The following is a 14,624-nucleotide window of genomic DNA, read 5'->3' on the forward strand; positions in this document are numbered from 1 at the left end:
TAGAACTATGCATCTCTTTGCTTCCCACTGAACTAGACCACTTTAAAACAGCCTTCAGCCCTGGCCAGATAGCTCGGTTGGTGTGAGTGTTGTTCCAACATGCAAAAGTTGCAGGTTTGATCCCCAATTAGGACATACAGGAACATATTGATGTTTCTCTCTCTCTCTTCCCCTTCTTTTCCCTCTGAAATCAATCAATAAATTTTTAAAAAGAAAATAACTTAAAAAAATAAAATAGCCTTTATTTTTTTCATATATTTTAGTGTTATTATCAAAACCCTTATTTTTTCAGCTGAATTCTTACGGTCAGTTGTGTTGAGGTCAATTATATGAATGCCTAGCTTTCTTTCTACTTCTGTGTTGCTTGTATCATAAACCATAGTTTTCATTTAACTCATTTGTCCACAGGGGTTTAACTGAATCTGTGTCCTAAAATTGTGCTAGGCACCATTCTTGTCCTCAAGGAGCTTCCAGGCTCACTGGTAAGATCACTGCATATGGGGGGGGGGGGGGAGAACTACACACAAAGTATGTAGTTTAGAGTATAATTGTGGATACAGGGTATAAATGCAGGGATGCAGAGAGGCAGAGAGATGCTGTATTCTAGACACATCAGGGAAAGGTTCTCAGAGGGATTTTAACCTAAGGGGTCTCAAGAAATAAGTGGGATTTGGTCATTTTACCTTCCAAGTGAGGAAGATAGAACCCATGACCCCAAGGAGGGCATGGAACACTGTGGCCATGAGAGGAGCTTTCTCTTGGCAGAGGCTGGGCTGGGGAGTGGCTCAGAGGTCAATGCAAGGAGTTGAACAGGAGGATGGGAAAGAGCCAAGGAAGGCTCATGGCCCAAGAGGAGAGGCCGGAACTAGCAGTTGAATCCTTCAACTACCTTCATCCAGCCTGGACAAGACGTGGCACTGTCTCTTTAAACAATGGACCTTCTTTCCCTTTCCAGCCAGCATACTTACTACAGAAGTTAAGTTCTGCACATTTGTAACTCAGTAGCTTCAAATCATGGTGGGGTTGGGGGCGGGGAGCCTGGAACCCCCACCCCCGCCCCTGTGGAAGCCTGCAGCCTGGGCGGTAGAAGCAGTTCCTTCCTTCAACTTCCAGGAGAAAAGCACTGCAGAAATGCCACTGCCAGTGAGGGGAGTTCTGGTTAAATCAGAGCCTAAGTGCGAGTTCCATGAAAGTTTGCCTTTGCCTAAAGTTCTCTGGGGGAACGGTACAACCCTCAGGAACTATCTCTTCAAGAGGAAGAAGGCCCGTTTGGGGGCTTTTCCTCCTTGGTATCGAAGGAGGCCCCAGGAGCCAGGCAGAGAGCGCCACTGAGCCTTGGGGAGAAGGCAGGATTGGAGCGGAGGTGCCAGAGGGCGCTCACTGGAGGTGAGGCGAGGTGGGAAGCCAAGGGCCAGGGGGCCAACTAGGAAATTCTGGCTTCTGCCTTGGCTCACTGAACTCTGTCCAGCTGGAGCGGCCTCCGCGCTTCCTGGACAGGGCTGCAGCAGTGACCAACCGTCTCTGGCCCAAGCTGCTCGACCAGGGCGGCAGCGCCCACTCCCCCCCGGGACTCCCGGAGCCCGGCCAGGAGCAGACACCACGTCTGAGTCTGGAACGAGACGGTCCCCCACCTCGGCAGCGCGCACGGTTTAGTCTCGGCGCTCTCCCCGTCCTGACTCCTCGAGCCCCTTCCTAAGCCCTGCCCGCGCTCCCCCCGCCCCACCTTCACACAGGTCTCTCTGTGCTGTGACACTCGGCCCCTTTCCTGGCGCTCGGCTCCGGCCAACGTCTGCGGGCTCCAGAGGACACTCTTTCAGCGCACAGCTGAATGGGGGAGGGGGAGGGGGCTCTCGTCCGAACTTCCAGGTGGGAGCCCTGAGGCCAGGTGCCCCGGAAAGGGGCTCCCAGACCGGGTTCTGCTTGCCAGTCTCTACGGTTTAGGACTTCAGATACCTTCGCGGGCTCCCCTTGTGCTTGTCCCTCTTCCCCGCCCAACCCTCGCCGCCCAAGGTCCCAACACGGTGCCCCCTCCGCCTCCCCCGCTGCTGCTTTCTACCACTTTCCCCTCCTCCTTCCAAGTCTTTTCCGTCCCGGTCAACGGCTCGCGGCCTGTGCCTCTGCAAACAGCCCCCCTCGCCCCTCCAGCCCGGGCAGAGCTCCGAGGGGAGGGCCGAGGCCCCCCGCCCGGCTGCGGTTGAGGGGGCCGAGCCGCAGCCCCGACTGCGCGCCCCGCCCGATCAGGCCACTCTGCACACTGGGGTAGGGGGCGGGAAGCCGGGCTAACGGAGAGGGGGGCTCGGCCCAGGCAGGTGCGGGCTCCGGCCGGGCCGGGGCGGGCTCCGGGGGCGGGGTCTCAGGTTACAGCCCCGCGGGGGGCCGGGGGCGGCCCGCGGTTTGGGCCAGTTCGCCGGCCTCGAGTGGGGCCGGGCACATATAACGGGCACCGCGGCCGGGAGGAGACGCAGAGCGCTGCTGGCTGCCGGGTCTCCTGCCTCCTCCCCCTGCTCCGAGGCCTCCTGCATGAGGGCGCGGTAGAGACCCGGACCCACGCCGTGCTCCTGCCACCTCGCTGCGCTCCGCTCGGCCCGGCTCGGCCCGGCCCCGCGGGGAGCCATGATCCGCCTCGGGGCTCCCCAGACGCTGGTGCTGCTGACGCTGCTCGTCGCCGCTGTCCTTCGCTGTCACGGCCAGGATGTCCGTAAGTCACCCACAGACCCTGCCTGCCACCTTTCTGAGCCGTCCCTCCTCGTCCTCTTACCCAGCCCTTTGGTGCCCCGGAGCCCGCGGGCCCGGGGTCCGTGTTAGAGCCGCTCCTGAGGTCAGACTGCGCCGAGACTGGGGCGCAGGGTGCGCGGATCGCCCTGAGCAGAGGTCGCAGGGCAGCAGCTCTGTCCGAGGGTCCTCTCGGAGGGCCACGGTTGGAGGCGTTTGCAGGTCCCTACACTGCGTAGGAATGTTAAACATGCGAAGTGTAGAATCCGAGAGTTTGCGCACAGATTTAAGCGCGCTCTTTTTCATCAGCTTTGATAAATAGGCGCACACTCACACTTCTCATCTCGCGGAAGCACTCGGAATTCAGCAAAACAGGTCGTGGTCCCTAGTTCTTAGAAGTAGGAGAGAGAGGGTACTGGTGGAGGAACGAGCAAGCGCCAAGGGGTGGACTTCGCAGTCGTGGCCAGGGGTTGGTCGCTGGGGGGTTCAAAGAGGAGGTAGACAAAGGAGATGCTTTGAAACCAGTGGGCTGAAATCCGAGGCCACAAAGAAAGGCTTCGGAGAGGCGCTCCGAGACCTCAGCGCCTCTCCCGGCACCCTCCCCCTCCAGCCTGGCCCTGGAGCAAGGTGCAGCCCTGGTACGCATCTCGGCTTTCCCCCTGGAACTTCCCATAGGAGAGGCCATTTGAAAGGCGATAACATTCCAACCAGACCGTGTTTTTCAAACGCCCAGGAAAATAGCGCCCCCTCCCCGCGGTTCTTCCCCCTAACCCCCCGAAGTACTACAATGAGTTTACTTTTCTGTTCCTGAAACTGAGCGACCCAGGCTGCCGGGTGTGCGTGTGTGTGTGTGTGTGTGTGTGTAAGGTTGGTCGATTGTTGTAACTATTTCAACCAAATACAGTTAGAGATGGCACTTTTACAATCTGGTCCAAAGGCGGTTCGTACCGTACCGTGCCATCGCCTCCTTCGGTCAAGTTCCATTGTCTGGGATTATATTCAGGACAAACGAAGCCTGGAAAGTGTATTAGGTAGAGAGATTTTTTTCCACGTGTTTGGGCACGTTTCCGACGGCTGGGATTCCAGCCCTCTCTTTGTATGTTACAGATTGTAAATCAATCGCAGGGTAAACTTTTTCGGGGGATGGCGGAATCAAAGTCTATCGGTCGACGAGACTCTTAATGTGGTCTCGTCAGTCACTAGGCTGTCTCCAAAGACGGTTTGTAAGGCCCGGGTGGACTTTCCGTTCGTTGGAGCGGCTAATCCCGGCGGGGCCAAGACTGGAGCCCGCGGTGCAACTGCAGGGAGCTTGGGGAGTAGGAGATCCTGGCCAGGTGGCCGCGTGGTGCACTAAACTGGCAGCGCGCTCTGGGGCACCTGTTGGAATACGGTGTGTGTAAATGGTCCCGCCTTAGACTGACTATATTTTTGTCTTAAATTTACATGAACACACCCACAAGCTGTTTTCTTGACTGACCTTTGCTTAAGTGCACAATGGAATTAGCTAGGTGATTGTAAAATAATACCCAAATTCTCCACCTGGTATTGGAGGCGCTCACTTAAGTGGCAGACTTCTCGCACTGCCTGCCGCGGCTTTCCCGGGAGGGAGTGAATTCCACAGTTTCTTGAGCCCGGCTCTTCCAGTCGCTGCTCCTCCTCCCCAGGGGAAGTGCGTCGGGCGGCTGATTTTGCTCCCTGGAACATCCCAGCTTTATAACCCCATACCCCGGGTCAATGGACCTAAAAATGTGAAGTGGGGAAAGGCGCAGTCTGCGTGGACGTCAGGAATGTCAGAGACCTGGAGCTCCGGCACGCCCCTCCTCCCCATCTTTCCATGAGTTTGGGAAACTTATTGGCGGTGGCGTCTTTGACCCACATCTGCATTTCACAGCCTTCGCCTCCGAAAGTGCCCCTCGGCTGCGGGGAGAGACCTCAATCCTCCTTTGTGAGGCTTGTTTGCGTTGGGAGATTGGCAGCGATGGCTTCCAGATGGGGCTGAAACGCTGCCCGTATTTATTTAAACTGGTTCCTTGCGGAGACCTGTGAATTGGGCTCTGTATGCGCTCGAGAAAAGCCCCATTCATGAGAGGCGAGGTCCGATGGGTTCCCCCGGATTCCCCGACACTCTCTCCACAATGCCCCCCCTGTGCCCGCCCGCCGCCACCTCCCGGGCTCCAGCCCTGCGCAATTCGGCGGCGCAGCGAAACAGTTCCCCGAAAGAGGTAACTTTTTAATTGGCCTGCTACAAAGAATCACTTATACGGCGCTGCGGTAATGAGCGGAACCCGATCCTGCGCGCCGGGATGCTATCGGCAGCCGTTTGAAACAGCAATTATGGTGGTTCTGGGCTCCTCCGTCCACACCTAGGGGATCCGGTTACGGTGCTGGCTCCTTTCTGGGGCAGTCATTTAATCCCACTTTTCACCCTCCCAGTGTCTGTGGGCGAGCCGTGTCCAGAGCCGCCTCCACAAAGAGTCACCCAGTAGCTCTCACACCCAGCGCCGCCTGGCCCCGCCCCTGCGCCCGCGCATCCCGGCTGCCCTGCCAGCGAAATCTGATCCCCAGTGCGATGGTGCACCTCTCCCAGCATTTCCCTTTCTATCCTGGTCCCTCTTGGGTGAGAGTGGGGTCTTCCTTAGTCCGGACTTCTCCTACTTCCCCTTCCCAGCTTCGGGCTTTCTACAGTTGGAGCAATTTTAGCGGTGGGTGTGTCCGAGCGGCTTCTGAAAATACCCTGGGATCGTCTCTCTTCCCGATGATTGTCTTGCCTAAAGACTGAGTGGATTTCTCTTAGTAGAAAAGAAAAAGGAAGGGTTTATCTTTAGATTTTCAGAGTCTGCTTAAAGAGCAGGGGGCAGGCTGGTTTCTGTCTCCGCCCACCTGGTTTGTGGATCTTTCCTATTCATCCCCTGCAGTTGCCATTGCGTTTGGAGATTTTGATGAGAAAAACAGCGCTGGGCGCTCCCTAGCACGTGGTGCGGGCTCTCAACCCTTGGCGCTCTCGGAGCGCTCTTGTCAGCACAGGTTTCATTTGCAGGAAACCAGTACTCCAGACTATAGGGCGCTTGTGGAAGGCAGTAGTCCCTTCCTTTCTTGTTCTGCATACTTGGTGCAGGCCAGGCCTGCACTGCTAACCCTAGCCCAGATCGAGTATTCGAACCCTCCCTCCCTGCAAATCTGAGTATCTTCAGTTGGAGGCAGGGCCTCTCCAGGGAGGGCTATAACTGGAGGTCAGCAATAGGGGCCCTTTGCTCCCACTTGCCTCCCAAGGCATTTTATTAGCCTGCTTGGGTCCCAAGTGTAATGTTTGAATGGGCCTATCTTTCTCCCCAAATTGGCCCTAATTCTAATATAGTTTAAAGAATGAGACTAGATCCTAATTATAATAGCTCCTTTTTTCAGCTGCCCTGCCCCATATTCATGGTTGGAAGCTGGCTGTTAATTTTTGTGGGTAGAATTTTCTGTATACCTTCTGAATTTTAGCTATCAGTTGTATTTAGTGAGTCCCATAATTCCTAGAAGAAGGCAGTAAAAAGAAGGCCTCTGTTCCTGTGCTGGGGGGGGGGCTCCCTTTTCCCCTCTCCTCTATCTTTACAGTCCTGAGTTCCCATTCACAGCCTCATCCGCTCCTGCTCCCACTCTAACTTGCCCCTGCCCCCCACATCACCAGGTCTCCCTCATGCTAGATGCATGAAGAGAATCCAGTACAGTCAGTACAGTACCCCCCGACCCTTCATTGCTGGGTCAGGATTGTCATTGGTGAAAAGACAGCATATTGCAAGGCACATAATACATATTCATTGAATACATGGAAGAATGAATGATGTCTTAGAAAAATAATTTTCAAGTTCTTTATGTTTGGGTGGCCTGAGTCCACATTTTTCAGCATTTGAATGATGTCAAGTTGACTGCAACCTCTTTCTCTTTTTTCTTCTGACTCCCACCCCCTCCTCCCTATGCTCTCTGCTTCTCCTGCTCCACCCTTGGTGCAGAGAAGGCTGGCAGCTGTGTGCAGGATGGGCAGAGGTATAATGATAAGGATGTGTGGAAGCCTGAGCCCTGCCGGATCTGTGTCTGTGACACTGGGACTGTCCTCTGCGACGACATAATCTGTGAAGACATGAAAGACTGCCTCAGCCCTGAGACCCCCTTCGGAGAGTGCTGCCCCATCTGCTCAACTGACCTCGCCACTGCCAGTGGTCGTAATTTATTTATTTCCTGTTCCACATAAATAAATTACTTGCAGGTGCAGCAAATGCCCTCCCATGGATGCTGGTCATCTCCGCAAAGCTGAGGGGCTGGTTATCCATGGGAACCCAGCAGCTGAGGCTGAAAGGAAAGGCCACTTCTCACTTGCAGGTTGAAACTGAGTGAGCTGAAATGCTAGAGGGGTCCTTCCTCACCTAACGCCTCCAAAATATATGCTCCCCAGATGCATGGAAGGACAGATGTGATTCCACAAAGTGCCTTCTCTGGAACCATCCCTGCAACTTGTTAAAGACATAGTGGAGATCGAATGCTCTCTCTGTCCAAACCACAGATTAATTCCTCCTCTATGACCCGGACGTTGTCTTTTCCTTAGAAGACCTCCAAAATACGGTCATCAGGGAGGAGTAACCTCTGTGAGCTAGTGGGAGACAGGGCAAAGGCTCTCTCTTTGAGATGGGAAACGCTGATGAAAGTTTCCTTTTGCTTCTACCTCTCTTGGAGTTGACTGCCAGTTAAAAAGCACATTAATAAGAGAAGGAGGAACGGGGCTCTGAGGGTCCTAGTGGCAAAGGGTGAAGATAGGGCTGGGACAGTCCCTGTGCCTGCAGCCTGGTGGGCAGTTATAAACTCTCAGCTAGAATCAGTGCTGGTGGGTCATATGTGTGCAGGTGACCTCCCCAGCACTGAAACACGTGCCCTGTCTCCTTATAGGGTGGATGGGGACCCATGTCTAAGTCTCACTGTTCCTTCCTGTTCAAGTAGAGAAGTGGAGAGGGAAGTGAGAGGTTGCCTTTCCTTAACACGTCATCAGTACTGGGAAGCTGCTTGGGGAAGCTGCTTTTAGGGACCAGATCCCCAGATCATTTCTGGGGGAGGGGTCTGAGTGAAGTACTGGTTGTCTTTACTGTTGCTGCTACAAAGGACAAGAGGTTACTGATTTGGGGTGGCCCTGGCTGTACTGCTCTTTATAACTCCTATGCCGTGCTGTTTATTATTATTTCTTCTTCTTCTTCTTTTGTGCTTGCTTCAAGGAGACCCAGCTTGAATGTAAGACCTTTTTAACTACCTAACTCTTTGGGAGGGCTTGGGCTGTGGGAAGAACTTCCTATCCAGTAGGGGAAAGAAGAGACTGAACCTTCTGCCAGTTTTTAGTTATTTCTTGGTGGCTGTTGAGATCTTGAGCTCTTTGTTTTCTGTTTTCACTGGCCCTGCTCCATTATTTTGTATACTGGCTGCTTTTGAATAACAAAGTCTAGGTCGTCCCTGCTCCTCCTGGGACAGCAGCCTCAGGACCCCAGTGACTCTAACACCCCAGGCAGAGGGTTCAGTGGAGTCACAGGAAGCTGCCTCCTTCCTCGGTCGTGTCTTTTTTTTCGGTTTGATCTCTTAAAAGAGTGTTTGAGTGACAAGAATTTGTCCTTCTCTGACTCACAAATCTTATGTTCTCTATTTTTTCCACTTGCAGGGCAACCAGGACCAAAGGTGAGGGTTTTTTCTTTTCTGCTTTTGCCTTGATCATTTCTCTTCAGAAGCAATGCTATGCCCATGCAGCCTGTCATGTTTTCGTCAGCAGAGGTCTGCTCCAGGGGCACCTTGAGGCAGGGGCTGCTGGGTGGGACTTTGTGTTTGGGGCTTGGTGGGCTTGCCCTGCTCAATCCTGAGACTGTGTCATGTTTCAGGGACAGAAAGGAGAACCCGGAGACATCAAGGATGTACGTAAAAATTATTCTTACACAATCAATGTTGCTTCTATTGCTCTAACTGGGTCGTTTTCTTGTGGCCCCCTCTAACCTGCCATTCTGTGGGTCTCTCTCACAGATCGTAGGACCTAAAGGACCCCCTGGCCCTCAGGTAAGAACGGGAGAAAACCTTTCCTCTACCCCTTCTTCAAGTTACTGATCTGCAGACCCCCTGGCCTTGCTGTCATCTCAACATTTCTTCACCTTCAGGGGCCTGCAGGTGAACAAGGACCCAGAGGTGATCGTGGTGACAAAGGTGAAAAAGTGAGTAAAGAAACAATGGTGCCCACCCTTTAGGGCCCCTGTACGGGCCTGACTATCACTTTAAGGGCAGCCAGTGGACAGATGGTTCTTGCTTTAACACTGCCTCACATTGCTGCCTTTTTCTCTCTCTCCCAAGGGTGCCCCTGGACCTCGTGGCAGAGATGGAGAACCTGGGACCCCTGGAAATCCTGGCCCCCCTGGCCCTCCTGGCCCCCCTGGTCCCCCTGGCCTTGGTGGAGTAAGTATCCTTATGTCCCCTTTCTTCAGAATGTCCCTCCAGAAATGTGGCTTCTAAATTGCTACTCACACCTACCTGGCTGGCTCCCAGGGCTGCCAACAGTGTGTACACAGCCTGTCCATGGGCTTCTCCCCCAAGCCTATAATTTAGTGGAATCACATATTAGGCATGAGACTGTGGCACTGAGGGTTGACTTTTTTCATTCACTGGGTTTTCGCAAAGAGAGTCTTCAGTTACCTGGCTCCCTGGCGTCTGTACTGTGTGGTCAATTCTTGGGAGTGGGTGTGGGGGTTGGGGGAGAGGATGACTGGGCACTTGTAGTTCCCTGGAAGAAGAGTGACCACTGTCCTTGGAAGACATTTATTCTTGGTCTTTGCCAAGTACATTCCAAGCAACTATTCATTCTTATGAAAGAACCCCACTGAGTGAAGGTGTGTAGCTAAAGTCATTTTTGGAGTCAAACCAATCAACAAATTATATTATTACCCAGTTTCTACAGGTTTGCCATTTTGATGTTTGCTATGTTTTTAATTTTTAAACTTGAAACTGACAGGCGCCTACTACATCCCTTGCTAAAATATTTCAAGACTGTTCATTTTAATCTTTTGCTGAGCATTAAAGTCTTGAGGGGAAAAAAAAAACCCACCTTTAAAAGTGAAACTTAAGCCTGACTGTGGTGGCACAGTGGATAGAGCATAGATCTGGAATGCTGAGGTCGCCGGTTCGAAACCCTGGGCTTGCCCTGTCAAGCCACATAAGACAAACAATTGGTGAACAACTAAAGTGAAGCAACTATGAGTTGATACTTCTCTCTCCTTTCTTTGTAAAATTAATAAGTAAAATCTTGAAAGAAGTTTTTAAAAAGAGTGAAAATTAAGTCATATTTCTCAATATGTATTAAATAATGTATTTTACATTTTAGAATTTTAAAAATAATTTTATAAAATTTAATGCAAGCAACTGATACTCTTCCAAATAACACTAATCTTCCAGGGAAATTATCATGCCACTGTCATCTAATAACACATTTCTAAAACCGTTTTTCAGGAATCATTGGTAATTCTTATCAATGTTTGGTTAATCTCCCACAATTAGAGTTTCTCTAGTTTTTTTTTTTTCTTCTATCTAGATATCTTTTTGCCTAGCCAAGTAGGAAAACCCTAGGACCTCTCAAGCTCCTAACGTTGTTGGGTTTCTTTGCAGAACTTTGCTGCCCAGATGGCTGGAGGATTTGATGAGAAGGCTGGTGGCGCCCAGATGGGAGTAATGCAAGGACCAATGGTAAGACGACACCAGTCCTTTGTAGCCAAAATGGCAGGAGGTGGCCCTTAGCAGAGCCAGAGACTCTAATAACCTCACTTTACAGATAATTGCTTAGAGCAGCTCTTCTCCATCAGTTATGTAACCTCCCATTTATTTAGACCAAAGCATTTGTTTTTTAATGGCCACAGATGCCAGTTTTAATGATGCGCTGGAGTGACTAAGAAGAATGAGGATGGAGAGATGCATATAGGCTGATCTGTTAGAAGGCCAGTTGCTATTGCTCTTGGAATGAGAACTGAAGAATGCAGACAGCAGCCACTGTTCTCCAGCATCCCCAAGACTTCCAGCAGGAAATCTTAGCCCTGGAGCTCCGACTTGGCACAGGCTAAATGAAACTCAGACTTTAGTAAACATGGCTGCTGTCCAGGAGAAAGCAAGGCCAGCTTCTCTGTCCAAATGGTGCCTATAAATAAAAATAGATTGTTGCGTGAGGAGTGGGAAATAAGAGAGAGCAGCCACTGTAGGCCCCCTGCCCACAGAGTAGCTCATTGTCTAGGCTGCTGACTGGAAGGAGGTGGCACATTGGAGGCCATTGGTGAAGCATTTCCAGTAAACATCCCCATTTTCCGTCCCAACCCAGGGCCCCATGGGACCGCGAGGACCTCCAGGCCCTGCTGGTGCTCCCGTGAGTATTGGGTCTTTTCCTCTCGGTGTCCGTGCAGCTGCTTTCAAGCTGTCTTCTGTCAGTTTGTGGTGGCCAACCTTGTATTTTCACTTTATTTTTTAGGGACCGCAAGGATTTCAAGGCAACCCTGGTGAACCCGGTGAACCTGGCGTCTCTGTGAGTACCAGTGTGGGCCCTGCCCTCCTCCGGGGGAGTCTCCAAGATGTACCACTCGGACCTGATCCTGTCACCTCCACCCGCCACACTGCCCTCTGCTTTCCCACAGTAGAGGGCCCAGAGGAAATCCAGATGTCACTTCTTAGCTATGGGGGAGCTCTGACAGAGAGCCAGATGTGCCAAGGACCACCAGGAACTCTGGCATAACTGTCCCCTTTCTGGCCCATCACTAGCCTGTGTTGTTTTGTTTGCTGCCTCCCACTGTCATCTGCTCTGGACCCTTTGCTCTCTCCTAGCACAAAGAGGGATTTTTCCATCTTTCTTCCTTAGAGGGGAACTAGTTTCAAAAACTATAGTCTCAAAGCTTTGTCCACTGATTTGGTCTTTTCCCCCCTCAACCATCTCTTAAACTCTCTTACTTTGTAGGGTCCCATGGGTCCCCGTGGTCCTCCAGGCCCCCCTGGAAAACCTGGTGATGATGTGAGTATTCCCGAGTAGTCACAGAGGTGGCCGCCTCTGTGACATGGCCCCCCCCGGGGGGGGTCCTAAAGGGCAAGACTAGTCAGTCAGAGACTTGGACCCTGTCCTCTGTGTATATTCCCACTGCAGCTTAGCTTGTCAGTGCCCAGGGGACTGCTGTGGGCTCGCTGAGAAGGGAAATAATTAAAACATCATTAGCTCTGGGAAGGGAAATTGAGAAATGAGAGGGGGAGAGGGAGAGCACCAGGGGAAGAGATACAGAGAAGAAAAAACAAAGAAGGAAACGTTCAACAACCCAACATTATCTTAATTGTAGATGAGTTAGGAGAAGCTGAGCCCAGTCAGGATGTCTACAAAGGATGCAAATGAAGTGAAGAGACAAGAGATGGCACTTGAGCTGTTCTTATGAGTGGCATTAGACAAAGTCTCCCAAGGTTAGGGAGCGTGAGCCCTGGCAGCAGAGCTCCAAAGAACAGAGAGAGAGCCCACCAGAGGAAGTGGGGTTGGCAGGGGACAGGGGGTGTCCCCACCCAACATATAGCTGTCTCAAAGAATACATTGCGACCTAGGAAAAGCATTTAGGGAAGTCTGGAATGTGAAGGAGGTGCGGGAGATGAACAAGCAGGAGAGCAAATGCAAGGCTGTGAGCAGAGACACCCTCTGCTGAAGTGTCTGGGAGGAAGCTGAGGTAGGTCTATCTCTCTCCCTGCAGGGCGAAGCTGGGAAGCCTGGAAAACCTGGTGAAAGAGGCCCTCCCGGCCCTCAGGTGAAGCCCCACTTCTCTGCCTATGACCTCCCTTTTTGCTCCTCCAGTTCAGTTAGCTCCCTTCTAAAATACAAATCCAAAGGTCTCCACCTGTATCACACCCTCATGCTTATGATCATGGTTATGATCCTCACACAGGCTCACAGGGGAGGCGGGCAGTTGTTTCTACCCACTTTGCATAAGATGGGGCAAGGCAAGGTGAGGGGGATTCTGGGATTTGCTAAAAGCACTGTCCACGTGCTGGGCTTCTCCACTGCTCCCTGGCACTTGGAGGGAGCTGGCTCCAAAGACTGTCTATCAGCTCAGGGAGGCCTTTCCCTGGCTCTCCTGCTCTGTGCGCTGACATCTCCTTTTTGGATTTCAGGGTGCTCGTGGCTTCCCAGGAACCCCAGGCCTTCCTGGTGTCAAAGGTCACAGAGTAAGTATCGTGGGTGAGGTGTTAGAATTGGAAGGGATTGCCCTGGAAGAGAGAAAAGCATTTGGGAACATGTGTATCTCTTTCCGTTGAAGTTCCCCGACGTGTGATGGATGTTTCCTCTTGTCTCCTAGGGTTACCCAGGCCTGGATGGTGCTAAGGGCGAAGCTGGTGCTCCAGGTGTGAAGGTAAGGACCAGGAAACCCTGGGACGGGGGCGGAGGGGGATGGTGGGGAGTCTTGCTCTTCAGTCAAAGGGATTCTATTGAGCTTAGTGGAGTCAGGACATCAGAACAGCTTTGGTTGGGGGCACCCAGTCCTATGTCCTGATGGATGAAGGAGCGGGGGGAGTTGCCTCTCACAGAACTGATGCCTGGGGATTTCAGTGCTAGCTGAGATGACCAGAGTGCTCAGCCTCTTCCTGGGAGTTTCCTGGGGCTGGCAGTGGGTCCCAGGGGCTGGCAGTGGGTCCCAGTCACTGACTGTGTGCATCTTTTTTCCAGGGTGAGAGTGGTTCCCCCGGGGAGAACGGCTCTCCGGGCCCGATGGTGAGTAGGAGCCTCCCCCCCAGGGCCTCACACACTCTTCAGCACCCCGCAGCACAGCGGAGGGCCTGCCATAAACACCAGTGCTTCCTTTGCACAAAGTAGATATTCAGTTTTGTAGACTGATCTACATTGTGAGCAAAAAACAGCATGTTTTAAAAAGATGATTTAGTCAAGCTTTCACCGTTTCCTTGAAATAGCCCTAACACACTTTAAGTGTGCTGGAATTTTTAAAAATTCTGTTTACTCTCAACATTTCGGGGAGCTTATCTATTACAAGAGTCAAGATGTGCCTGTAACTGGGATCCTGATCAGTAATGGAAGCGTTCGTGTGTTCTTCCGGGGCAGAAAGCCTTTGGTGTGCTGAGTGCTCCAGGGTCAGAAAGGCATCCACACCTTTGCCTCCTGGGCACCTGCACGCGTCCTCTCCTTGGGTGTCTGGGGAGGGCCTGCAGGTCGAAGAGATGGCACACAGTGTTGTTCAGTCAACTCATGCTTGTACTGTCTTGATGTGTGTTGCAGGGTCCCCGTGGTCTGCCTGGTGAGAGAGGACGGACCGGCCCTGCAGGTGCTGTGGTGAGTGATTGACAAGGCCAAAGGCCACCATTTGCCTAGCACTTGAAAGTTTACATGGCACTCTCACGTGGAATTACTTCATTCACTTGACTCTCAAAACTGCCTTGTGAGGTGTAGAGTATCATGCCCCACCCCCTTGAGCCAGACTGTGTTCACTCTGAGTGTGTCGTCACAGTCCCCAGGCTGGGGGCGGGGGGGAGGCTGTGGGAGAGTTGGTAACCAAGGCAGGACTCTCTCTTAACCAGTCTGGGTTATTCAGGTAATTCCATCAATACCACCCACACAGTCAATACCGCCTCTCCCCAGTCAATCCAGCTTGAATTTACAGACAGACTTAAATTGGTTACAGTACTGTACTACTTCCTGTTCTTTTGGTGGACTCAGATGATGCCCTAGAAAATAGAGTAGTCCAGCATCACCTGACAGGGCCTTTATACATGACACTGCAGCTGCTGTTATTATGATTTCATGGGCACTGTCTGGGTATAATGCCTTCTATGCTCTGTCTCATTTAATCCTCCCTCAGATCCTGGGAGGTAGATCCTATCATTCTCCCCATTTTAGAGAATAAGAAACT

General features: G+C 52.1%; 1 protein-coding gene across 1 annotated transcript in view; it reads left to right on the forward strand.

Annotated features, from left to right (window-relative positions):
* The first annotated feature begins 2,459 nt into the window (after positions 1–2,459).
* Positions 2,460–14,624, forward strand: part of COL2A1 (collagen type II alpha 1 chain) — a 32,586-nt gene continuing 20,421 nt past the window's right edge. Inside the window, exons 1-16 of the mRNA XM_066257989.1 lie at positions 2,460–2,698; positions 6,705–6,911; positions 8,387–8,403; positions 8,601–8,633; positions 8,740–8,772; positions 8,871–8,924; positions 9,061–9,162; positions 10,366–10,443; positions 11,066–11,110; positions 11,213–11,266; positions 11,693–11,746; positions 12,459–12,512; positions 12,877–12,930; positions 13,062–13,115; positions 13,430–13,474; positions 13,994–14,047. Of these exons, the coding sequence (XP_066114086.1) occupies positions 2,614–2,698; positions 6,705–6,911; positions 8,387–8,403; positions 8,601–8,633; positions 8,740–8,772; positions 8,871–8,924; positions 9,061–9,162; positions 10,366–10,443; positions 11,066–11,110; positions 11,213–11,266; positions 11,693–11,746; positions 12,459–12,512; positions 12,877–12,930; positions 13,062–13,115; positions 13,430–13,474; positions 13,994–14,047 (1,023 nt within the window). The 5' untranslated portion in view covers positions 2,460–2,613. The remainder of the gene's footprint in view (positions 2,699–6,704; positions 6,912–8,386; positions 8,404–8,600; positions 8,634–8,739; positions 8,773–8,870; positions 8,925–9,060; positions 9,163–10,365; positions 10,444–11,065; positions 11,111–11,212; positions 11,267–11,692; positions 11,747–12,458; positions 12,513–12,876; positions 12,931–13,061; positions 13,116–13,429; positions 13,475–13,993; positions 14,048–14,624) is intronic.

Source organism: Saccopteryx bilineata, chromosome 2 (genome assembly GCF_036850765.1).
Source record: "Saccopteryx bilineata isolate mSacBil1 chromosome 2, mSacBil1_pri_phased_curated, whole genome shotgun sequence".
Taxonomy (NCBI): Eukaryota; Metazoa; Chordata; class Mammalia; order Chiroptera; family Emballonuridae; genus Saccopteryx; species Saccopteryx bilineata.